A 26,505-nucleotide genomic window follows, 5' to 3' on the forward strand; every position below is an offset into this window, starting at 1 on the left:
TAGCAATAACCATTTATGTAACACCATTAAACCCACATGCAGTTTTACAGACACAGACTAATCACGCTGCATAGCAGCTCTGTAAAAGGGTAGGTAAATATTATCTCATTTTGCACCTGAAAGGAAGGTTAGAGGTGCTAAGTGTCTTGCATGTGACCACAGAAAGAGCTGCTTTTAGAGGCATTTGAAAATTGAGCAGTTGCTAGCTTGAGAGAAAGCATTGCCTTAATTTGTAAAAAATAGTGATTTTGAGGGACAGGGTATTACAATTTACTTTTCCTACTGTGGATTGATTGGTTTTGTCGAGCAGCACTGATGGCTGAAGGTTAATGCTCCAGCTGCTAGAACTCTTCCAGTAGCCAAGTGAACAGTATGGATCAGGGACACATTCTCAGTGAAGGCTAATGCAGGTCTCTTGGACCAGAAACTCAATAGCAAGAGTGGACTGTGATCTGCATAACTTTCCCACTTACCCTGAGCATTGCTGCATCTTTTCCTGATGTTTCCGGACCTTTGCTAGTGAGAAGTGCAGCCTGACGTCCTCCTTCCTTGAATTTCTCCCTCAGGAGGTGCTCTGCGAGGCAGAGCGAGCAGCCAGGGGAAAAGATTGCAGAAATCCAGGTGCACTGAAACCAAAACCCATGTTCTGTTACACGGAAAAAAGACCCATATTTTCACAGTAGGCTCCATGCTGATCATTAAACACAGTCATGCATTCACAGCTGTGTTTACCGAGTATAAGGAAATAAATTACAGGATACTCACAGATCACACTGTCTGGCAGTGGCTGATGAACTCTTTTTATGACAAAGCTTGCACGGATGTACATGTAGATTACCTTATTTTTAAGAAGAGTACTACAGATCTAGTTTTAACATCTCCCTGCCCCTGCTGCATGTACTGGCATATGATACTGCTCTTGAATGCCAAAGTGACATTTACTCATTTATTTGTTTTCTTTTGCAGCTTACGCCTTGGATAATGTCAACCTGCAAGGATATTTTGTCTATTCTTTTAATGACAGGACTGCTCCTAAATATGGTCTCTACGGTTATGTTGCAAATCAATATCAGCCAAAGCCTTCGATGGAACATTACAGAGAAATAATTGACAAGAATGGGTTTCCTGGTCCTGACACTCCCGAGGTGCTGTGCCCAGAAGAGATTGCCTTGTGTACTGAATGCCACTTTTTCCGAACCAGAAAATCATTGTTAGCCTTCATCTCTTTCATATTTGTTGCTTTTATCGTTACTATATTCTTCATTACTTACTATTCCAAGAGGGTAGAAAGACGGTATAAATAGAGCTGCCCCTTTGCATACATTATCCGGTACCCATTTTCTTGCATCCTCTTGGGAAATCTGAAATAAGAGTGCAAAATATTGTGGCTGCTACAGCACTAGGAAGGCACGTACACTGCCTGGTGCTTCAGGACAGTGGCACAGAGAAGAGATGGTTAGTGTATGGCTTCCAGAAATCATTTTCTGTGGTTTAGTACATTTGGTCTGTGACCTGCCTTTAATTCCTGTGGTTGGAGTTATCTCACAGCTTTTCCTGGGACCTTTGGTTTAGCAGATGCTTTCCCTTCCTTGTTCTTCCTTTACTGAGTTTTGTAAGTGTAGTTTGAAGACATGGAGTGGTGGAAGAGCCTGAAATGTCAAATTGTCCGAAAAAAGATTGAGGAGAAACAATATGATATGTTTCCAAATTAGGGTTTAATGCTGATGTTAAGTGATCAGAGCCAACACCTGACTGGAGCAAGGCACATGGCTGAGCAGAGTTGGGGGAGAATTGCACAAAGCAGAGACTCAGGTTGCTGGGATTCACATTCCCCAACTTCATGTTTTTGCTGCTGCCACACAACCTTGCTGTCCTGGCTTCATTCTTCAGAGCATATCTCAGTGCTGACCTGACGGCTGCGTAGGACCTGAAGATCTAGCTGGGGAATCTTATGTCAAGGATCTGTGTTTTCAGCAGGGAAGGAAGCAGGAATGTGTCCTGGGATGGCAGGGATTGTGCCATCTGATGGGAAGAGGTGCGAAGGGTTTCTCTGGACAGAAGTTGTGCTGAAAGAGATTTTAAAACCCAACATTTCAGTGTAATAATCTGGCACTTTATTGCTGCTTTTGCTGGGGTCTGAGGTCTTGGAGCTGTTGCTTCTGAAATGTACTTCCATATTCCTTAGGTATCTTCTGGTTTTGCTGAATGTTTTTTCTTTGAGCAACAGGATCTGGCCCTGACAACATTTCATTGCAATAGAGTATTACTGAACTGAAGTTAGCAAAACATTAGCAACATCATTTATTAGTAACAGCATTTATTAGTAGAAATAGAGATAGACAATGGGAGAAGACCCTGTGTTATTTTGCTTGCCTTGTGAATCACTGCATTAGGAGTGTCCATGGTGTAAAAGCACTGTGGTTATTTTTCTCCACTCTCTAACTCTAGGCCTGCATTGCCTTCAGCTGTAATTGTATTTTTATTGCCATGTGAATAATGTCAGTCACTGGAAAGAATATTTTAAAGGAAATGTGCTCTGTGTTAATTAAGAATTATTTATCTACAAAGCTGATTACACGGTATTAAATGTGATGTTTATCTCCTAGATGACTAGCAGATGACTAAATGACCTCCTTAGGTTCCTTCCAACCTGAATATTCTATGGTTCTGTGATTCTGTGCTGTAAATTAAAACTTATGTATGAAATATGATTTTCATTTGTAACTGAAGATTATATTTTTTCTTAAACGATCTGTAGAAATAGAAAAGAATTAGTATGTTATCACAATGATTAATATATTTTTCCTCTAGTTCCAGCCTTAAAATGGTATCTCTTTGCACTAATATATATTTTGATATCAAGATTAAGGTGAAAAATTTATGGTAAGTCATAAAGTATTAAAAATATACATAAAAAAATTATAGATTGATAGGACTTCCAGAAGAAGAGGAAATTTTAAGCTGCTGTATATTTATGCATTGCTGCCTGGTGCAATGTGGATTGCAATGAAATAGCTCTCCCAAAATGTATGAAATGCCAAATGGCTTTCTCCATGTCATGACAATGAATCACCTCGCGAATACGTTTGCTCCATTGTGTCATACGCTTTCAAAATCCATAACAAGAAGTGTCACTCATTTAATATAAGCTGTAGCCAGGTCATGCATAACTTCCATGTTATATGTGTATGTGTGTGTTTTAATTATTTTGTTGCTGGTAAAATAAAATGAGTTCAGGCCTGCTGTTTTGGAGGAGCTGGGCATCTGTGTCTGTTTGGTGGACCTTGGCCGAGCAAGCACAGGACAGGATGGGTGCTGTGCTGGTGGGTGCTCGGGCTGTGCCTGGATGCTTTCCTGCCAATTTACCATCCTGCAAGTTGTGGTGGTGTGCTGTGTAATGGGCTGGTCACAGCACAATGCATGAAACCAGCAGTCCTAGCAAGAAGGAGACACTGCAGGCTAGGTGATATGTAACCACCGACAGGCAGATGGCACCAGCTGGATATCAAATTTGTAGGTAAATTGGGATTTGCTGCTACGAAGCTGTGATCACATCCTCTAATGGTGCTGTGGCCCATAGAAATAACACAGCCTTTGGTGCTCTTCCCTTGAGGAGAGGTTTTAGATACCTCTGCAGAGCACTTGGCCTGGCCATGGGAATTGCTGAAGCATTGTCCTAAGCAGCCTGCCTGTGGTGTGGCACATGAGAGGCCATGTGTGACTTGGTGAGTGAACTGTACAGCAATGGGCCAGGGAAAATTCAGGCTGGTCTGATGGGCTGGCTTCAGGAATCTGCTTGATTTTAGGTAACTGGGGGACAGTGTACATATTTCTCATCAATTTTCTTAAAAAGCACACCCAGTACTAACAGGAAAAAAGACCTGGAAGAGGCAAGGATCAGGCACCTGGCCAAGGAGAGCTGTGGTGTGCTCATGCAGACAGGCCCAGCCACTGCCTCCCATGATCCGGCTGAGGCCCTGGGGCACTTCCTTCAGTCGATACAAACGATCTGGCACTTCCCTTGGCCATCTGTGTATCTAAAGCAAAACACCAGCAGCAGCAGAGACTTTCCACAGAGGGGACACCATGCCCAGGCTGCAGAGGCAGCTTGGGAGGGGACTGTGCTTACTTGCTGTGGAGTAGCAGGAGGCTGCACGTAGTGGTGGATGGTAATGTGCCCTATACCACATGTGCTACGTTTTTGTATTTCCTAAAGTGAAATGTTGCCATTTTTCTCAATGCTCCAGATTAAATGTGTTGTAAAATAATAATAATAAAAAAAAAATACAGGTATTTTTATTCAAAATATTTTTTGTGACATGAATGCAAAGCTTCTCTTTCTCAGAGACTGTACTAGCAGAGGGATCTTCGCTAAACGCAAGAATGAATTTTGTGTTGTTTTTATAACAATCTTAGAAATGAAATAAAGATATTGTACATAACAAATTGCAGACTGCTCTTAATTTTCAATCTGTCCAGTTTTCCTGCAGGGTACCTTAGGAGAGGCTTTTGTGGAGCTCCTGTTGCTGTTTGTGGAGCTCCTGTTGCTGTTTGTTTTTCCAGTGCCACATAAATAACTGCAACTATTGCAGGAGACTGCTGGGGCCTGTGTCTACACAGAGGTTTTTCCAGCAGAGACAAATCACTGGGACTTGGAGGGGTTTTGGTTCTTCGACTTTTTATTATTATTATTATTTTACAATGACTTTAACTAGTAAAAAACCCATGGAAGCAACCATACTAATATAAAAGTGTTTTGTTGCGATAGTTTATTCCCCAGTAACCCTGCAATAAACTTCACAGCTCTTCTGTTCCAGCAGGGTCACTCAGAGCCTTGAAGGATTTTGCGGCACTGAGCAGGCAGTTTGTGGCATCTGTGCTGAGCATCCTAAGGAAAGTATGTGCCACGGTAAGAGGAAGTGGGAGCAGAAAGGGAAAAGGCTAATTAATGGGACAGTTCTGTTCAGTCCTTATGAAGGGTGAAGAGGTCAGTTTCGGTGCTAGAATTCAGCCTCAGCTGAAGTCCAGTCTTGCTCCTCCCTCCCTCATGCAAAGCAGTGAAGCAGAGGCAAGGAAAGGAAGGGGGAAAGCTCTTCCCCTCTGCCATGCGCTGCTCTCAGATTGCCAAACCACTCTTTGCCAACTGCTACAAGGCTAATGCTGGTGCTGGCCGGCTCAGCCCCCTCTTTTTAGGAGACTGAAAAAAAGAAGGAATAATAAGGTGAGATCAAAGTGGCAGAGTCCGGCATATCAGAGGCTTTTTTTTGTATAGTGAGCTGAACAAAAACATTCTCTATCGCGCAGTTCTGAGAAAATCAAATTCATTAAGAAACCAGAAAGTTGAAATAACAGCAGCCTGCAGTCAAGATGCTTCTGGGCGCTGACATTTTGCTGGCTATTATTTGCACTCTTTGTGTGTTTGGGAAGGAGTGGCAAAAGGGCCAGAGAAGCAGAAAGAAGCCAGGGAAAATATTAACAAAGCAAGACAGAAAAGCCAAAGGCACAAGAAAATGTGTGAGTTCCTCGCCCTGAGAGCTGGGAAGACAATGTCTGTGTAGCCCCTGATGGGCCGTGGGACTTTGGGTATTCTTTGCTCAAACAATATAATTTAAACAGAGGATTTAACCTGAGAAATGCCTGCCTCTGTCACATTTGTCCTTTAATAAATTTACCTTCTATGTGATGAATCTTACTGTAGGTCAAAAGCCTTTTCCTTGTATCAAGAGCTGCTCACAACACAGCATGGCGAAGCACCATTATTCAGCCCTGGCTCTCCTGATCTCACCCAAATGTGCTCCTGGGGAAACTGGACAGTGGTGGGTAGGAGAGGTGATCAGTGTCACTGGCATGCTGAGCAGCACAGTGGTGATTGCAGGTATGGTGTTTTCTTTAATGCTGCAAATTCCCTTCAGGTTGGGTTAGTTTCTACCTTTATTAGTATAAATAATTTCTTCCTTTGCAAAAGATGAGAGTCAGTAACACAAAAGACTTTGGGTAGTTTCTTATTTGGCAGGGAGGGGAATGAGTCTTAGCCCTTCCCCCCTAACCTGTGATGTATAATGTGCTTGTAACTGATTTTTCATGGCATTGGTCCTTGCTGGGAAGGAGAGGAATGCAGCAAAATCTCCTTGGTCTCACCTGCTTGGCTGGCAGGAGCTGGAGAAGCCTCAAATGCCCCAGTGCAAGCCTGGGGCTGAGCACCCTCCAGAGCCAAAAACACATCTTACTATGATGCTGGCTGAGAAGAGCCTGAGAAAAGAGCTGGTGTGGTTTGGTTTATTCTGCCTTCCAGGCTCCACAATTGCAAACTGGCAGTGCTGCACAAATTAAACACCTGACCACAGAAATCTGCCTTTTTTTTTTCTTTTCTTTTTTTTTTTTTTTTTTTTTTTCCTCCCGCTGGAGGGAGCCGCGAATTGGCCAAGTGTTTAGTTCAAGAGGTGCAATGGTATAAAACTACCTGCACCGTAAAGTTTTATGAGGTGACAAAGTTTTGTAGACTGGCAGAAGCAATAGCACATGCTGGAGGGCATTGTGGGGCCTGCCGGGACAGGGAGGGGAGCTGAGGAGGGGGCTGCAGCTGCTGCAGACCTGTTGGCCATCAGAACCCACCAGAGGGACCACAGCCTGGGCCTGGCACAATCCCCATGCTTGGCACCACATGGGGAATGCAGCAGTGCTGTCTTCAGCTCCTCCACCAGCCCCTGCTGCCTCCTTGGGCAACAGTTTATTCATTTCTGGGCTGTAAAATGGGTAGCTAAATACCAAGGCATGGCATAGATATGCCAGGGCGTATAGTTTATTTGGCAGATAAAATGCTGTTTACAGGTCTTATGGATTTTTTTGTGGATAGTTACTACTTTGCAGCAACCATTCCCCTTTCCTCTCTCCACTAGGATCAAACAGTTCTTATTCCCAAAAGCTGAAAAAATAAATGCTCATAAAGTAAGCTGCCAGTGTTGCAGTTGCCTCTTTCAGCGCTAGCTGAGACTTTAAGTCCACCTTGAATGGAAATCTGTGGATTTTATACACATTTGTAACTCATTTATCAGCTACGTTGCTGCAGGACATGCGAGCGGATATTGCCTTTCCCTGTGTTTTGGACTGGGAGGCTGCGAGGTTGTGCACTACACAGCACATGGTTGCTCCTGCTTGGTCCTGACAGGGTGCTGACACATTGCTCCAGCTGGTAACATGTTATTATAGGGCTGGAAGAAAAAATAACGCAACCAAGCTATTATTATCTTCTCTTATCTATATGGTCATATTAATGCTGGATAATCATTATATAAATGCACAGGAGACACAGTCAAGGACACATTCATTCCTAAAGTCCTCCAGTGCTCTTATACTTCAGCCATTCATCTTCTGTCTTTAATTACAACAAGTGATCTCAGAGGCACTTAAAAGATTAAATTACTCAATTATTCAAAAAACCCAAGTGCAATAACTGTATCTCTTTGATAAATACAAGTGATTGCTGAAAAAGGTTGCCCAAGGCAAGAAACCCTGGGAGGCCAAGGAGGCCACAGTGTAACATTTTGGCTTAGCCCAGTGACACCCATTTAATTGTTCATTATTTGCAGCAATTATTTTTATTTGCATTGATAATAGGCACAGACTTTTCCATTGCTGTCCTGGTGATGTCAGCAGTGAGATGGGTGCCATTGCTCTGTGATTTACAAGTGTCCCAGCGCCTCTTCCAAGTGCTGAGAGAATGCCATGAGACAAGGGAAGATCAAGAAGACAAAAAGCCAGTTTGGCATCAGCATGGCCAGGGAGTAAACCCCACTCAAGATGATTCTTGTATCTCAGCAGTCTTGGGGTAAGCAGAGAAGGTGGACAGCCAAGAGTTGGCTCTGAAATGTCTCTGAAATGGCACCCAATGGAGGGAGCTGCTGGTGTGAACCATGCATAGGCATGGCCAACAACCCTGTGGTGACACAGCCTCAGCAACAGATCTCATCCCTCCCCCTCCATGCCTCAAATACAGACTCCTCCCAAAGCGTGGAAGAAAGGGAGGTAAAGATGACTCTTTGGGGAAAGGTAAATCCAGGCTAAAGAGCTAAAATATCACAATTTATCCTTATAGGCCCAACCCTGAGGAGCGGGCCAGCACTGGGCAGGACACTGGGGCAGCCATGAAACCAGAGGCCTGCCCTCACAATGGTGGTGGGCTTTTGGCTCGTGCTGGTTGGGGACAGCCAACAGTACTGGGTGCTGGGGGTGGGTGAATCAGCTCCCTGCTTTCAGCTGGCCCCAGGGCACATCTCAAAACTGAAGGAGACTGGGGAAAAAACAGGAGTCACCGCATGTGGTCAAGCCAAACCACCTCTGGTGCTTCTGGTCTATGAAGCCTCTACTGCCATGAAGACCAAGCCCGGGTGGAGCTGGTGAGGTGGGGTAGGGTGGTGGAGCTGGTCAGGCCTGGGCTGCTGCTCAGCTCAGGTTTGGGGTGTTTGGGGTCAGGCTGCCTGCAGGCACCCAGCTCGCATCTGTCCCACACACGCCGCGGGGCGCTGCTGGCCAGCAGATGCTGCCGATAGGGTTACTGCTGCCTGGTTGGCCACCTGCGGTTCCCACATTCATTTAATTAAAAAAATAAATAAATAGTAACTCGATAGGCGGCCTCTCAAGCAAAAGGAGTACTTCCAGCAAGGCTCCGGAGAGGGCCAGGCATGGTGTGGGGAGGGGCAGATGGCCATGTGGATCATTTTTACCCATAAATTGCAAGCTGTAGCAAATCCTCCCTGTAGCAAGTGCTGGCTCTGTATTTCGGCCACATGACTGTCTCAGAGCTGCTACAAGCAGGTGAGAAGGAAAGAGCAGAATGTGCAGTTTTAGCTTGAGTTTCCCTAGTGCCCTTTCGCAAAACTGAGCATTTTGATTAAGAAATAAGCTGTGAGCCTTTCGCTGGCGCGTCAGCGAAGCTCCGTGCAGCTGCTCTCTCCAAGCAGGGCGGTTTCCTGCTGGCGCAGAAGAGGCTGCCGCAGACCTAGGCATTTTCTCGTTAAAGTGCAGTCACAACCTGGACCCCATCCTGTCTCCTTGCAAATTGGTGCCAACCAAATGCACGCTGCGGTTCAAGTCTCTGCTCAAGGTAAAGAGCAGTCCATGGTGTGCAGACCATTAGCCTCCTCATCTCGCCTGCTGTGGTGCACATGGGGCTCTAGAGCTGGGCGCAGACAGCAGAAGGGAACAGAGGAAAATAACTACTGGCGAGAGGTCAGTTGTAGGGTTAGTTATCTTCAGTTCAGAATCAAGGGATGGAAGGAGGTAAGAATCCATGTTTTTATAACAAAAAAATGCTAGAAATGCCTTCATTAGAAACATAAAGTTTCTGGTGTCTGGGGTATTTTGTGGATTAGGGAGGGTATCTGGGAAGTGCGTGAAACCTAAAAAAGATGGGCAAGTGGTTATCTGCAACGTACTTGTTTTCCCTCTTGTTTACTTGTTGACCCAGACATCTCTCAGCTCAGTGTTAGCCCTTCGTTTCCAAACATCGGTGTGTTTGCTGAGCTCAGTTTCTTGCACACTGAAGCAGGACAGTCTACAGCTGCAAAGTGCTGTGTGTATCTGCTCAGCATCCATTATGTCTTTGGGCAAAAGTCTTTGCTTCTACATACTGTAGCTGGGTGACCATGATATTGTGTGTATGGGAACTAGATGCCTCAAAATTTACATTTGTACATTTTAGCAAAGTCTGAACACACACTTTTTTCTGAATCTGAGGTTTGATGTCTCGTATCTCAGTCCTGGCACACTGTGATGAGATTTTAACAGGATCTGCCTGGCCTAGCACCCATCCCAATGAAGCCCTGGTGCAGCTGTAACAGTCCCACACCTGACAAGGAGGATATGACAAGCCCATGCTAAATCCATGCTAAATCCATGCTAAAGAACGAGTGGTCCGTGCCATTTAAGTACTGCTCTCTGTCTTGCAAGATATGCATTCTCTCCCTGGTTCTCCCATGTCACTACTGAACTAAAGTGACAGTATCATTTTTCATCCTCTCCTACTTGATTTTCAGTCTCCAGCAGTCTTTTCTGTATTTCTTTCAACATTTTCATCTCACAGTCATTTCGGTATGTTCAGTCCGTGCTCTTCTCTAACAATTACCTGCTGCTTCAAAGAGCAGTGTTTCTTAGGCATGCCAAGATCTTCCAAGGCTGATGCTGATTCTGCAGAGCAAGTGTGTCAGACAGAGGTACGCCTTGTTTCTGTCTTCTGCAAGAGGTTATAAGGAGGATGGATGCCTGAGAAGTCAATGTTGTAAAGGCTGCACACACCAGGAGCTGAACATCAGTGCAGTTAGGGTTTGGATGGTTTATTTACCCTGACATTACTACAGGTGGATGGAAGGAGAGCTGGGAATGAGAGAACATCACATGCTGTACTTTATTTTTTTTGCAATAAAGAAGACTTACACAGCTGCTTATCTCTATCATGGCAGAGAACTGGAAAGAAGTGCTTTCTTTCAGTCCAAATTATAATAATTAGCTTTCCCTGAACAGTGGTACATACAGACATTCCCTCCTAGATGATCTCATTGCTGACTTCCTCCTCTGTATCCTGTTTGCTGAGACTCCTTTTCTTTCAATAATTCAATAGAGAGTTGGAGAGATACAGGCTCATCTGAAGGGAAATTAATTCCATCCGTTGATACATGTAAGACAAACCACAAGAATCACTGTTCTGTTGTTGCATTTTTTTTCTCTTTTGCAGCGGCTTGGTGAATTTGAGACAGCTAATGTCAGAAAACGTGAACCCAACATTCAGCATCCCAGCTCCACGGTCACTCTCATAAACCTAGACACCAATTATTGATTATTGATGGCTGAATTCATGAGAGTCAGGAGCCTAAGTACTGTTGCAGGCTTGAGTTTACCTTTCTCTAGGCAGCCTAATGGCTTCTTTGGAAAGTACTTTCCCCTTACATATCTTTGCCATGAAGTTCTGGGATACTTTGGGACAATATAGGATAATCATAATAGATAACAATATCATTTTGAGCCTAAAACAGTTATTGAAGTCTCATATGAGATCAGATTAGTGTACAGCAGGTGGTAATAAAGGAAGGAACAGCTTAAGTGTACCGTGTTTGGGTCCTTAGCCAGCGGATGAAATAAACACATAAAGGAAATTTGATTCTTTAGTGTATGCAAATTTATTCAACTCTGCAATTATTTATTTACAACTAATGACTGATACCAACAGATGAGGTAAAAATATGAGGTATTGATATGAATATAACATTTAAAAATGTAATCATCATAATGTATTCTCAATGGCAACATAACAATAAAAAATACTGTGGTAGCTGAATGGTAGACATGGCATAATGCGCATTTTAATGAAAATGTATTTCATTGATACATGGCTTAGAGATGCTGGAAGCACACGACAGAGCTTTTGCAATGGTAGGAGGACAAACCTACCTTGCTAACTGTAGCAGGTGGCAGAGGGGCCCTTCCAGCTGAGTTTTCAGACAGGGTAAAACCACTGTCCGGGTTTTCCCTTCATTTCCTTAAGAAATTGCTTAGTGTCAGACAATTGCCATTCCCAATGCCAGAGAATCTCTGTCCATTAATACTGAGGCACTATTGTATTCATTTATGCAAACTAATGTAGCAGCAGTGGTCTAATTGCTCCTGTTTTGGAAAACAGCCGTCATGAAGCCTGCTGCCACGGCTACAGGCATTACTGGGAAGAAGCGTCTTGGGATTGTGGTTCCAATGGCAGTGGGGGACTGGCCTTGACCCGGCACCCCGAGAGCCACTGTTCACTCCCAGGAAGGTGAGATATGGGCAGTGGTGGTGGACTGCCACCTGGGGAGCACCCAGACCTCATTATGGACATGCAGGGTGTGAGCACTCACTGTCTCTTAATACTTTAAACCACCCGATGGTTGTATGTTGCATCTAATGTTGGCCATAAACTCAACACAGGAGCTCACAGCCAACCCGCCTCCCTGATCCTATGAGTCGCACAACGAAACACAGGTGAGACAGAGAGAAAGAGAAGAGCAGCTCACAAGGGGGGAGATGACAGTAACTTTTTCAGGGTCTTGCTGCTCTACGATGGCACCATCCTGGGTCACCCTGCCCCGGTCTACCCCAAGCTCCTACGGGCTCTTTTCCTCAGATGATGGGGTCTCCCCCACCAGCACAGCCCTCATGTATGTGCACGATGGTGCGTTGGGCTGTGCTTTAGCAGCAATAGTCCACCCACAGCTCCTCTTCTCGGGGCAGATTCAAAGCACTGGCAGAGCCACTGCACGGGAAGACTTCACCATTTACTGGATCAGGGTGCAAGACTGTAGCTTCATATGTAGGAAATGTCTCCCACGTTTAATTGACCTCATACTAACTCTCAGTGGATTTTGTTGAAAGGACTGAGCTAAAACACTGGCTATGAATGACTTGGCTGGTTTATGCAGCAATAAATAAAGTCAAAGTGAACACATGCGATTAATGAAGAAAAGTATTAACAGGCTTGTACATTCTTATTGAATCATAGATGTAATATCACTTTTGGTCTTAGGTTAGTTAAAAAAAAAAGAGAACCCTGCCTCAATGGTAACATCAACAAATCCTTATTATTACTTTTAAAGCATTCTTCCATTAGCAAAATAATAGGTCCCTGAAAATGAAATGATATAACAGGCTTAAATGGCTCCTACTCCTCATAGTCAGGGCTGATCCTGCTCCGACCAATGCATACAGAGGCAGGATCATGCAGATCAGTGCAATATAATACAAAAATGCTTGCTGTTACTATAAAAGCGATCTTCCCTAGCATATCCTGCATTTAATCTTTTAAATCTCTGAGATGTGTTTAAAAGCTTTAAAAAGTTCAGTTACTTTTATAGTATGAGTATTAAAAGGCATGGTATTTATTCATCTGCACATCTTTGTGTCCATTGGATGTGGAAAATCTGCTTTGGAGCTTCTTAATAATTAGCTGTCTCTATGGAAGAAGGAAAGAACAAGACAGAAACGCTTACTCAGAGCCTAGACAAAATGCTAAACAAAAGATTTACAGCTTAGTAACTTAGCAGTCTGATTTCAGACACCTCAGTACACATGGCATTATCTTGTACTTTTTAAGAAAAAGCAGATACTTTGAACACTGCAAATAGTGAGGTTCTCTAGTGGCAGATACACCATTAATTAAGGCAATAGGAAAGTTTTCGATGATATCTTGTGCTAAGAGTCACAGGCTTTCTGCAGCTGAATATAAACAGCCTTCAAAATGTCTATCTCAGTTACATTTCCACATATTTTATTTGGTGAAACGGATCCTCTCCTCATTATTTTTAAACATACAACAACCTCTCTCCTCCTTAGCTCTTTTAATTCCTCCTACATCTATTTCTAGGTACCTTCTCGTAGCACACAAACACAAAACAAATTCGAGAACAGACGCTTCTGTTATCACACGGATTATGTCTGGTAGCCCTGTGATAATAGCAAACAGCTTATGTAGCAGTGACACACTAAGAAACAAGTGATGGATTCATTTAAGGTCCAACTGATGCAAGTGATTTCCTCTACAAAGCACTGAGTTATATACAAAATAATTAATTTATACATATACTTATATATAGATATAATATAGATAAATATATACATACTGTACATAATTTATTTACAATTAAAATATGCTTCTCAGAAGCCTTTAAATACCAGAGTTATGTAACACACAAGTAATGGCAATAGTCTGATTTCAAAGTAATAAAGATAAAAGCTCTTTGAGGAAAGATCTACTTCAATAACTGAAATTAATACAGAAGGGATGTGGGAGGTGAAGTCTCCAGAATAAAAGAACTTTCCTATAAAATTCCTTTTTCTCCTTTGTACAGACCCAGGTCTGGTCAGCCTTCTGTAACTTAAATAAGGTCTTTGCTTTCTGTCTTCCTGTTCTCTGGCCATACCCTGATTTACACGTCCACATTTACAGGAACACTTCCTCAGATTTTTGTTTCTGGTCCCTCGGCAATCAGAGGCTGAAATGAGTTTCTGATCCTGGCAACTTCTGCTGCACACAGATGTCCAAAGCCTTTGTTGTACCACTCTGGGGAATGTCCTCTGAAGAAATGGAAAGACACAGTTATTGAGAAATTCAAATACTCACGAACTATGCTCCACAGGAATGGGCTTGCCATGCCCCCTACTCCCTGCTGCCTGTGGTGTTGTTGGGGAATATGAATACTTGTCATTGTAAACATACTCTGCAGTGCTCCTTTGCAGTAATCAAACAACCAGATTTTATTTCTATGATCACATTATAACGACAGTAGATGCTGAACACAGAAATGAGCTTGGTGGACACAAAAGACCACAAGAGGACTCCAAAGCAGCAAAGCTATGTTAACCATGCCCTCTGTTCCCTGCACCTCCCCTCTTTGAGCTGGTGTTTTTTTTGCCCTGCTGAATGGACATCTGCTTTTTGCAGGCAGGATACTTACTTCAGGTCAATCCTGCAGATATGGGTCAGCCTGGCTTTTCCTGAGCCACATGGCTCTATCAAGTACTGAGAGTCCATCACGATGGCTCGCACAGCCCCCATAGGAGGAGCCTCTTCGTGCTCCACAGAGATGGCAACCAGCATGCACATTCCCTTTGGCAAATCTGTCCTCCATGTCCTGCAGCAACACATTCAGGATGAAATTGCTTTAGTAAGTAGGCTTTTGGGCACACAAGCAAGAACCTGAATTAAAGTTACAGTTTGTTTTTCTGCTTGTCCCTGTAAGGCCAAAGAGCCATGTCTCAGAAGACCAATGAGGGACTATTATATAAATATATATAAATATGTATATATAAATACAAGCAGGGGAAAACACAATAGTGGGAGAAGGGACATATTTAAGCTAAAATACAGTGCTGGCACAAGAACATGGTGTAGATTGGACAAGTCTGAGGTGGGCAATTTTCAGAGATAGGTAGCCATGAAACCCACATGACGTGTACATTTTCCCACAAGGTGGGAAACTGAGCAGTTCTCAGAGGCACGTTAACTGACTTTGCTTATGGAGATGATGCCTGTGATGTCCTAGGTGTCCCTGGAGGAGTTTTGTGTACCAAGTTTGTTAGGATTGTTGCTCAAGACAGGCCACAGACATCTATCAAGCTCAGTTGTTAGATTTCCCTCCTGGAAATGTATTAATTTTAATGGTGGGTACCATAATTTTAATGAGAAATGCTCAGAGGTTAGGATACTTTGGTACAGGAGTAGGCAAATCAACCCCCCAAACGGCCACCTGCTGAGATGACTAAGTGAGGGGTCTTGCAATCAGTGCTATTTACATTGTTTTCCTGAAAGGCGATGTGCACCTGATTCTGCTGCCCGTCACCAAGCTGTGAATCCGAGCCTGATGTGGAACAGCCACTCACTGACATTGCTGCTGGCTCCAGGTGGAGAAATTGTGCTTGTCCTCACAAGGATTTTGTAACCATCATGTGTTAGAGGGCATGACACAGCCTTTTGCCTTCTGCAGATGGACAGGCAGTCACTCTGCCCATACATCCGACTTGCTAAATGTTAATCCACTCTGATTCCAAAAAAATTGAATTACTGCAGGACTGGAAATTCATATGACGTGCAGCACAGCAGTGGCTGGGATACAGCACCACTCCATCAACGTTATTGGCATTTGGGTAGGAAATAGCCCATTTTCCTAAGTTTTGGGAAGGCCATAAAGTGAGCACAAGCCATCCAGCAAAGGCTGAAATGTTGCAATGCACCCATGCAGACTGTCATAGAGCAGCAAATACAGTTTAGCACAGCAGAAATCCTCACTGCTACCAACACTGTCTCCTGAAACTCCTAGGACATGTTTTGAGGACATCCAAATTTAATGATGTGCATTTATTCAATCAATGGCGCTAACGTGCAATACTCTTGGTGATGATAAGTATAAAGGCAGCACATTTTAGCAGGATGTTCTGCTGCTAATATCCACTGATGCACAGCAGCTGAAGAAAGTCTCCCGAGGTGGCTGATGACAATTACATGGTCGTCATTTGCCTCTGCACACTCTGAGCAGCACTGGCAAAATATTCTTAACATGGCTAATTTGTTGAACCAGCCAAAGGCTGAAATTTCATGTTAACTTGCTTGGGAATGACAGCGAAGTTGACGCTTCCTTTCCTTAGGTAGACTTTGGTTTGCTATGAAGCAAACATCTGAACCCAAATCCTTGCCAACTACCCCATAGAGAGGGACGGATCACCCAGGCACACCCAAAGGCATCATCCATTTGCTTCCCTCCTCCTCACTGTTACTCCAAAAAGAGACATCTCGTTGGAAAGCTTCTCCTTTCCAATGCCACACAGCAAGAACCAACACATTTTTGCAGGCCCTGAAAAAATGGTATTTTTCTACCCCTCCTTCCAGGATCTGTGCTGAATGCTCTCTTCCATTACAGGAGGAAAGGGGCATTTTCTGGAGCACAGAAGCACATTTTCTTTCACCAACTTTACACAACTACCGAGGAAATTTTACACAGGAAAAAGTACTATAACTGTAAAATTTCATGAACATGTCACTGCATTTGTCAGCCAATTATAGGTAGTTGTTTCCTTATTACCAGTGTGTTTCTTTCCTCAAGCAGTCAGGTTTTGGGCTGGCCTGTTAAGACGTATTTTTATTTTGAGCACTGTCACTTGTTTCATTTTTTTCCTCTCCCAGGTTTCTAGCCTCTCTGACAGACTGTACAGATGTTTTTCACAGGTTCAAGAGATCTAGACTTTAATACTTAACATATTTTTCCTGTTCTGCTAGCATTCTCTCCATTTTCTGGTATCTCACATCTTTCTCGTCTGCCTGGGATCTCACAAGATTATATTCTTTTCCCATGCTGTAGGAAGAAATAAGAAATTTCCACTGTACTGTATGATGTGCATCATCTTGCCATGGACTGTCTGAGATAGGGATTATGGCACCTTGGGAAGCAGGTAAGCTGCTTTTAAGGACTGATGAAATTTGTTCTTCAGCAGATGCTTTACCATTCTGCATTTTTTATATGAAATTGAGCTGTTATTCAAGAAAATGTAGGAAGAGACTGATTTCAGAGGGTTTTGCATGTGTATGTGCCTTAATAAAAATGATGAGCTATCTTAGGAGGTGCAGCACATGGAGAGACATCTCTAGTGAGATGCTGAGCCACTGCCTGCACTGTGCTTAGCTGCGACCACATTATTTTGGTAACTACATGACACTTAGTTGCACCATTTCTGAAGTAGAAAAAGATGTGAGATTTAAGAAGACTTCCTACTCTTGGTTATATGGTTTTACGCTGGTCGCTGTACTTCCCTATAAATATTTTATGGTAATAAAAATGGGTACAACACCTAACACACAGGTGTGCTGTAATGCTTAACTAACACTAAACACCTGAGGAACCTTTAATGAAAAGTGATGTACGTGCAGGGCAGCGGAGAGCTGCTTCAGATCCCAGGTATATGAAACACTGGCCCTGTACTTTTACCCTTATAGTCTCCTCAAGGGAGCCCAGTCTTCTCATTATGACTGCTGAATTAGAAACCAAAGAACTACATTTCTATCTTTTCACAACCACCAGTTTGACTGGGAAGGGGAGAAGGCAGTCCTTTAAAATACACGTATTCATGTCCCCAGAGGTGAATTATAATTTCACTGTGCGCATCCCACCAATCATAATGTATCAAATTGACCGCGATATCACCGGCTAACCTTGTTCTAGACATAATGATATAAATCAAAAGAGATAAACAACAGAAACTGTCAGATCTGCCTGACGGCTGTTTCCAGCCCTTAAAAACCCACCAGGATTCTGTTTTATGATATATATTTCAGTCCTTGGGGGTCATTCTGCCTGGGTTAGTGAAAAGAATGAGGACTTGATGGCAAGATTTTCCTTTAACTGATACGACTGCACAGCAGGTCTTTAAAGAACATAAAACACCATGAAACCTAATAGTGAATTAAGTGGCAAATAAGAGGACAGAATTATGGTCATCAAAACCTCCCTGCCGCTCCCAGACAATCTTCTGGGTGCTGCGCAGAGGGCCAAATTTATCACTTGTACAAATTGATAATATTATTTAAGAAAATTAATTATAAAATTAATGTAGCCCAATATTCTGTAGGAAGGCAGAAGAGATAGAGCAATAGAAAGACTAGTTTTCACATTGTGAAGACTTATAGAATTTTTTAAAAAATCTTCATCTAAGAGTTCCAATAATTCTTCCCTTATTCCAACAATATCTGCATGTCATCATTCTTGAAGAGAATGCTGAAGTTCATAAAAGGGATGTACTATTGAAATTATATTTTATTGGGTTCATCTTTTTCCTTCAATCTTTGTTCCCTCTAATGTAATTCTGACTCACTGGACTATTTCCATTGTCAAAACTGCTTAGTATTTGTCTGGCAAATCATTTCAGTCAAAGAAAGCAGTGACCAAGAATGGGAACGCACAAAATTATCCTGAAATAAGTAACCGTAGGACTGACCCTGCAAGTGAAATATGTCAGCAGCTCCACAATAGCCCCTAGCAAGCAAGGGGCCAGGATTTCAAAGGCAGGATGTACATGAGAGGAATTTTTTTTGTCTGCTCAGTATGTGCACATAGGGGCAGAACTGGGTCTGAATTTGGAATATTGATATATTGTGATACTTTTCTTTGAGAGATCTCAAAGGCTCAGAACACAAATCTACTACCTCCTTCTGTTCATTTCCACACTGTGATTTTTATGGGTTACCATTTCTTGGTCTACAAAGTCTTCAACCTCAAATCTAAAATAACTTATATAGGGACCATATAAGAAGCTCTACTTAAAAGCATCGCTATCTTCTTCACTGAACATTTGGCTCTTAAACATCAAACACTCTCCAGAGAACAGCAGAAGCAGGGTAAAAAACAATTGGGTTCTGTTTGCACTGTTTTGACAACAAACAAAGCTAAGAGAACAGCAGCTATTATCAGGCATCTGTTCTAAGGAATAAATGATATTTATGGCCTCAGGAGTATGTGCTGCTCAAATTACATCAGAGAAAAGGTCACCATGCACTAGGTGTACAATTTTAATTTCAAATAAATGCTGCTGCCCAGAAGTAGAGTTCTCAACGCACAATTTACAGATGCTAAGGCTGAGGTGAGATAAGAACAGATCTTCCTTGTCCACAGTGCAGGAAGCAAAGCTACTGGAGAACTGCCCTTAGCTTACCTTAGGACAACAAAATCCCGGACAGGATGAGGAGCCATGCTGTTCAAAACGTACTGGTAAACTTCTGTCTGTTTGTCGAGGCTCTCAACCACCTTCCACTGCAAGAAGTCCTCATCCCAGAGGTGCCGTTCTCTCAGCACTCGGTTCAGGACAACTGACGGGGGGGCCTCCACTTCCACTGACGCCTTCCAAAGCCTCAGGGGGTTCCCATCCCCAACCTGGAGTAAAGCAACAGAGCATAAAACCCCATAATTTATATGTAAATATTCAGCACAGAGTAACGGGACAAAATCTTTATATGGGTATCCTACTTGAGCTTAAGATGAAGCTTAAGAGCATGCAAATTTCCCTGCTAATCATCGCTATTATTGCTATTGCTGATCCTCTTCTGCATGTGAAAACATCTGCACGCTAGTCCCGGATGGAAAACTGAAGTGATAACCATACTTCTGCTCTCACAGCCATGTGTATCTGGACCAGTTCTCATTGTGCCAGCAGAGCTGCTGTACTATCTGTGGTGTGACAGATGCTGTTTCAACCTCAAGCATCCGAAGTGCAACGAATATGTGCGTGTAGGACTGAAAACAGATGAAAGGACAGACTGAAACACTGGTCTGAAACGAAGCCACCACCTTGGGCAGTGGCTGGGACTGAGGGCCAGCCTGCCTGGCTAATTAGTGGAAGAACGGAACTTGAAGGAGAAGAAAACATGTTGATTCACTTCTGTGTCAGAGACACAGATGTTTCCTCCTCAAAATAGCTGCAAGGGATGTATTGGGAAAGCACCTTTCCAAGAAGAAACACACGAACTCTTTGCCAGATCTTACTAGCTCATGGCTCCTGTTACACCTCTACAGCATGCAGTAAGGGGAGTGGAAAGTGCTGGGTTATGTGTAAGATGAGTACCTTAAATTACACACGTACATTTCTGCATAATTTCAGGGTTGTTGTCTTTCAGGCAGCAAACAAATTATCTGGATCTTGCAAGCCCTGCTTTCCTTGCATCTTCACATACGAATTCAAGTGCTTCAGAACCCCCCAGCACCTCTCACAGACACAGGATTGTGTCTCCAGTATCCCAGCTGCCACATATCCTATTTTAAATTATGTTATGTTGTTATAACTCCTCCTCCCAATAGCTGTCATTTCTCCTGTCTTTTTGCCCCAGACCTAGGATACTCCCAGTCTCCTCTATAGTCTCCCATGTGCTTGACTCCACGCTCATGCCCCATTCACTCCCTCCCCATTCCCACATCCTACTCCCACCTAAGCCCTGCCTCCTCAACCTCCTGCAGTGCCTTCCTGGAGGAGTCATACACAGAAGCTGACTATAAATCAGAATTGTATTTCTTTGTCCTAACAGAGGAATTGCACTTAACAGGGGAAATGATGCCTCCTGTCCCCTTAACACCCAGATCCCACACCCCTTCCAGTGGCTTTCACAGAATCACAGAGCCACAGAAGGGCTGAGGCTGGCAGGGCCCGCTGGAGGCCCCTGGTGCCCCCCCTGCCCAAGCAGGAACACTCAGAGCAGGCTGCCCAGGCCCACGTCCAGGCGGCTTTTGGAGCTCCCCAAGGAGGAGACCCCACAGCCTCTCTGGGCAGCCTGTGCCAGGGCTCCGTCACCCGCCCAGCACAGCAGTGCTGCCTGGTGCTCAGAGGGAGCCTCCTGGGTGCCCGGCTGTGCCCATGGCCTCCTGTCCTGGCACTGGGCACCACTGAGCAGAGCCTGGCTCCGGCCTCTCTGCACCCTCCCTTCAGGGATTTAGGGGCATGGAGGAGATCCCCCTGAGCCGCCTCTTCTCCAGGCTGAGCACTCCTGGCCTCCCACTGCCTGCAGGGACCCTGCAGCACCTTCTGTCTGCAGCCATCTGGCTTTCCCTGCAGGAGTGACCGAGACTGGAGCAGCTTGAGAAATTTCAATAAAGGTTGCAGTTATCAAAAATGCACAGGAAACAAGAACAAGACGATATGCAACCTGAAGAGATTTTTAATACCTTTCTTCTGACTGTGTGTTCTGAACTGCTGGCAAAGAACAGGCAACAGTCAGAAATTGTCTCTTCCAGTCAAAATCTTATCCCAGTAATGTTATATGTTAACTCCCAGCCCCCTCTCCAATTGCATTGTTGGCTGTATCACTTCATCCCTTTTTCTGAGACCTTAGATTGTTTTGTGTGCCTCGTCCTGGTATCTCCCACTTGGATCACTATTACATTACACTTTAATGGGTTTTAGTGGTCTTTTAAAAAATCAGCTGCGTCAGCAGACAGAAGGTTTAAGTCATGCAACAAGCCGGTGGGTCACACAGGTAGGATGTATTTCACTTTTGTTTGTTTACTGCCTCTTCCGTGTCTCCACAAATTACCTTTTTGTAGGCGAGTTCTGTGTTCTCCATACTGGAACAAGTGACCCATCCTTTGAATTTCTCTTTTGCTTCTTTCTGGAGATTCTGCATGAGACTTTCAAGGTATGTCTGGTAGCTCCCTCCTTCCTCATCTACTTGCTTCCCAAGTTCATCCAGGGTGGGAGAATGCACTTCTGCATCAATGTAGGAGTTTCGGGACTGGGTTACCATCTCATGTGGGACCTGCGCCACGAAAGTGGGAAAAAGCACACAGGGAAAAACTCCTGCTGAGAACTTTTCCTTAAAGCAGTGCTTTCTAGGCTGATGGACCACTTAGCATCCAATTGCAACAAGCCGACAATCAGGGAAATGGTTACCTATTTCTGCCTTTTCTTATTACACAAGCTGAGAAATCAAGGCAATATAATGGAACAGTCAATGGGGCAGAATAGCACTACTCAGGCAGAACCACATTAGACTGATCAACTCTATGTCAATACAACTGCATCACTCCCCTAGAAATGCTGCTTTGTGCTCTTGGGGAAGGGAGTTATAAGCATTACCTCTCCTATACCTGCAGTGAAAGTAGCTCAAGGAATGGCTGCATCTCCCTGCGTGATTTTAACTTTATTGCATAACACACAAAAAAATGTATCAGCTATTCTTCTTGAGATGGATTAGTCTTAATTGAGGCACTACAAGCTTTATAATAAAATGAAATGTTAAAACAGCAGATTTTGATTTTAATTAAACTAAAATTTCCTAATCCTGTAATTTGGGTTGAAAACTGTCACAGATAATTATTCTGCATTTTTAATAGTTGCACCTTCAACTGCTAGTAGGGAACAGTCATAAAGAAATGAGATAAATAAATTTTAGATGGAGCAGGTTTACAAATAAGTGAAGCACCATCAATCTCCGTGCTAATAGCAGATAGAAAATGTAAGCATGAACATAAATACTTCAAAGGGTACTGCATTATGTGTCCATGAATAATGCTGTTTGAGTCTCTCACTCACCTCAAAAAGTTTGTTGCATTCCATTATCATGTGAGCAAGTCCCTGAGTAGCTGCCAGGTTTTCACTGAGGTCCTTCTGATCTGGCTTCCCTGTTGCATATTTTTTCTGTATTACTCTGTAATTGAATTCAGTGTCTCAGGTAAAAAGAGCTGAATCTTTTTAATACAAAAGCAAACATAGCTGCAGGATGTTCTTAACACCAGAGTGAAATGTCTATCTTTAACTTGTGTTTATCACAAAGATTGTTCAGACCATTGGGCCTTTTTTAAAAGAGAAATGTTTATCTAAAATATTACTGCAGCAAAGGTAAAAGCTGGAAAAAATCTCAGAAGGGACATCAAGCTGGGGCCGCTTATGTTTAGTGGGGCCTATGCCCTGCTTAAGCTACACTCATCATGTTACAGATCACCTTAACACGGCCTGAAATAAACTCAGTGATACAAGTGGGAACAGGATTTCCTGTTCTACAGTCCCACACTTGTCCTGCCTGTGCCTGGTGTCCCCTTAACAAGCGTCGCGCTTCATTTCTGCAAACACCCACTGGCTCTATCAAGGATACGGCTTTACACCTTGTACCATTCACTGAAAAAGGACATGTGAAAACTGTGCAAAACATGGTCAGTCCTTGACTTCAACTGGAGCAAAATCGGCCCCTTTTCCTTCTCAGAAGCCAACATTACTTATGCAAAACTCACTAGTGTGTCATTGAAATTTTGCATGAAAAGCCAGCACTTGCATATTCACACTGCACAGACAGAAACACCCTGCTGGGCTTGCGAAAACACCTTCTGTGCATATGCAAGTGTGCTGCTGGCTCTGCAGTATCGGCTTTTTCCTCTTGCTGAAGCCATGCCCTGCGTATCGTGTCGTGGAAAGCAGACACTTGGGAAAATGTTACCCTGTAGGCCTTTAGAAACACTGAAAGCATCCTCTTGTGTTAAGGACGTGCCTATTTATAGTGCTAAGAAGAAACTTACCTTGGAGAGCTTTCCTTCTTCACTATGTTGAGATGGAAGAGGGAAGGGGCCAGACAAACAGCTATGTTCATAGGAGTCATCTGATTCTCCTCCACAGAGGTGACATCGCTCAGGAAGCACAGCAGGGTCTGCAAAACCTCCCGGTTCTCGTCTGACATCAGCATGATGGCCGCCTGCACCGCCTGCAGCCTCTGCTCCTTGGGGACGTCTGTGGAAAAGCAACAACATTCAGCAGGGTTAATTGCAGGATCAAATACGGAGCCTGGAAGACAACCGATTAATTGTGTTGACTCTATCTAACACCGAGATTACTGTGTTAACTCTATCCTGTTAACAAGAATTCACACTTTGGGAATGGCTTTCTGAAGGGGCAGATGACGGGATGAAGGGGCGAAGACCAGCTGGCTGAAGGCTGTGATGTCTGCTCTTCCATCACACACAGCTTGCCTAGCCAGCTGATGGCATTCCTCTGTTTGTTTCAAAAGGTGTTTCACAAGAAAAGTCTGAACTTCATTTAAAATTTGTGAAAGGAGCACCTACTCATATCTTTAATTGTTACTTTTCCAGTTTATTTTGTCCCTTGGGAAGACAGTTCACAAGTCTTAGAGAAGCTTCAGGAAAATACTTACGCTTGTGCCCTAAGCTGTAAGACACTTTTGTGAAAGCAGTAATGGATATGCTTAAATAGCATCTCAGACAGATTCATGTCTAAAACTACCATACGTTTTCTCAGTTTGGATTTGGAGCCCTCCTCTGGGTATTACATACACTCAATATAATAAAGAGAAGAACAACAAAAGCAGAATTACAGTACAGGGAACAGCCAGCTTTTAAGCTCTGCCTGTTAGCCTTGCACAAGCACTTTATTTTAAAAGCTTTTAAACGTGAGTGACAAAATGAACACAGTGCAATGCTTTTGATTTTCAAGAAGCGGCAAGGCCAGGTCTTTCTGAGAAGTCAGAGGAGCCTTTGCTAAATCTACGGAACTTTTCTTCATCCCACATACCCTCCTGGTACTCATCCATCTGTCCTGCTGTGCTGGCAGGTCTCATACATAGAGAAGACTGGCCAACCTTTCAAGCCACAGGTTTGTAAACAATAGGCAGTGGAGGGTTTTAGGAAAATGGAGAAAGTTTCATCAGTGCTAAGCCACATAGACTACAACACTAATCTTCTCATCCCCACTCCTCTGTTTTACAGGAAATCAAACCATTTGGGGTATATGAAAAAAGTCCTGGATATCTGAAAAAGATGTTCACTAACTCCCAGAAAATCAGAAATCCCTTGCCAACAAACTAAGAGAGGAAAAAATCCATTCTAACCTCACATTAATAATTTGTTAAACAGGATGAATGGGAAGAAAAAGTCCCAGCTACAGACTTATTTAATTGCAGACATTATGAAATACAATTGGTATCCCAGTAATTTTCAACATTCTTCTGTCAGTACCATCTAAAACAGAAAAACATATTTGTTGTTGTCCAAGTGGAAACAAACACTGCTACTTGTTTTTAATCCAAACATTGTTCTCCAGTGTCTACAAAAGCCCACTTTTTCCTTTTTCCACCTTGTTCTAAACAGACCCATGATCAAATATTTCCGAATATCCTTTTAAGCACTTCTGCAGTTCAAGAATATCTTTCCCAGCCTTTCTTTTTACTCCCACTAGTGTAAAAAGACTTCTTCAGACTTCCCACTGCAACTCCACAGAGGGTCACAGAGTCAGTCCAGGCGCCTTTTTCCAGCATTTTTTGTTGGCTGGTAGCAATGTTGCACTGTTCAGCCTCTTGGCCATTGTGAATCCTAATGGCAGGCTCTGGACTTGGAAATGGGGATTCCTACGGACCCAATAACACTGATGGCATCGAGATCTGCCATATTTCTGCATCACTCTTATGCCAAGATAGGACTCTTCCAATTTTTGTCACACAATAGTTTAAAGGTGGTTCGTTTCCAAGGACATGTAGAACATGTCCTTCTAGCTGATAATCTTCTCCTTGGCCACTTCACTGATGGAAACGATTGTGATTGCCATTTTGTGAGCACCAAGGTTTTCTGTTGCTTGTCTGAAAAAGCTCACTGATGTATGTGCAGGCAGACATGTCCTGCAACCTGTGAGCAGGAAATAAGAGGGCAAAATGATGCTCCAAGACTGGACACCAACTATTTCAGGTCACGTGTGTCCCACAACATTCCATATGACAAAATCCACTGAATCTATTTGCAGTGCTCTCTCACACATGCAGGATCTCAGCACGTCTCTACCAGCTTAAAGACACCATGGTGTTAAATTAATTAGTGACTATGCACCACAGACAGCTCTAACAGTAGAGGGAAGCACAAAAGTAACTTAGATACTTTAGCTTGGGACAATACAGTGTTTAAAATGTCTTTCTATTGTTACAGCAGCTGAAACATCTGCAAGTGAAAAGAGTAGACATCTCTTTAGCACTTCAAATTATTTGGCTTAGGCTGGCTGCGTAGGCCTGTTTGTATCTCCCAGAGTAATGACTGATAGGCCTTCATAATGGACATTCTCAGGAAATCTCTAATTCCTTTGGCTTTTCAGTGTTTTCTTCATTGTTTACTTCTCAGTTTGGACAAGAGATACACAGTCGTTTCCTGATTAACATGGATTCTCACCATTCTGATGTGTTTGAGTCTCAGGTTTTGCTGAAGACTGCTTATGCTGAGATGAAAAGAAGAAATCCTTGGCTTTTTGCTTTCTCTATGATATCTTTACATAAAAGCTGAGGATGTAAATGAAGGTAGCTTGCTGCTTCCATGTACATTTTATTGACTATAATTAAAAGGCAAATAATCAAGTCACAGCAATGAAGAGGACTGCACAGCTGCATGTTCTCATGGTCAAGTACCTCTTCTTGTTGGAAAGACTCACTTGTATTTAGAGGTCTACATGAAATGGGCTCACAATTTAAAGAAGTGTGACAAA

The 26,505-nt window shown here is 43.3% G+C and overlaps 2 protein-coding genes across 14 annotated transcripts in view; one reads left to right on the plus strand and one right to left on the minus strand.

Moving 5' to 3' along the window:
• Positions 1–12,106, plus strand: part of KL (klotho) — a 57,564-nt gene extending 45,458 nt beyond the window's left edge. The window contains exons 5-8 of the mRNA XM_084506713.1: positions 967–3,725; positions 4,821–4,909; positions 5,699–5,875; positions 9,784–12,106. Of these exons, the coding sequence (XP_084362839.1) occupies positions 967–1,304 (338 nt within the window). The 3' untranslated portion in view covers positions 1,305–3,725; positions 4,821–4,909; positions 5,699–5,875; positions 9,784–12,106. The remainder of the gene's footprint in view (positions 1–966; positions 3,726–4,820; positions 4,910–5,698; positions 5,876–9,783) is intronic.
• The window catches only part of STARD13 (StAR related lipid transfer domain containing 13), a 294,723-nt gene continuing 279,370 nt past the window's right edge, over positions 11,153–26,505 (minus strand). For all 13 annotated transcript variants that reach the window (XM_084506706.1, XM_084506700.1, XM_084506705.1 and 10 more), the window contains 6 exons: positions 23,553–23,760; positions 22,576–22,690; positions 21,578–21,799; positions 19,213–19,430; positions 14,472–14,648; positions 11,153–14,091 (listed from right to left, as the gene is read on the minus strand). In XM_084506706.1, coding sequence (XP_084362832.1) covers positions 13,974–14,091; positions 14,472–14,648; positions 19,213–19,430; positions 21,578–21,799; positions 22,576–22,690; positions 23,553–23,760 — 1,058 coding nt within the window. In that variant the 3' untranslated portion in view covers positions 11,153–13,973. The remainder of the gene's footprint in view (positions 14,092–14,471; positions 14,649–19,212; positions 19,431–21,577; positions 21,800–22,575; positions 22,691–23,552; positions 23,761–26,505) is intronic.

The sequence above is a fragment of the Aythya ferina genome, assembly GCF_964211825.1.
Source record: "Aythya ferina genome assembly, chromosome: 1".
Lineage (NCBI taxonomy): Eukaryota > Metazoa > Chordata > Aves > Anseriformes > Anatidae > Aythya > Aythya ferina.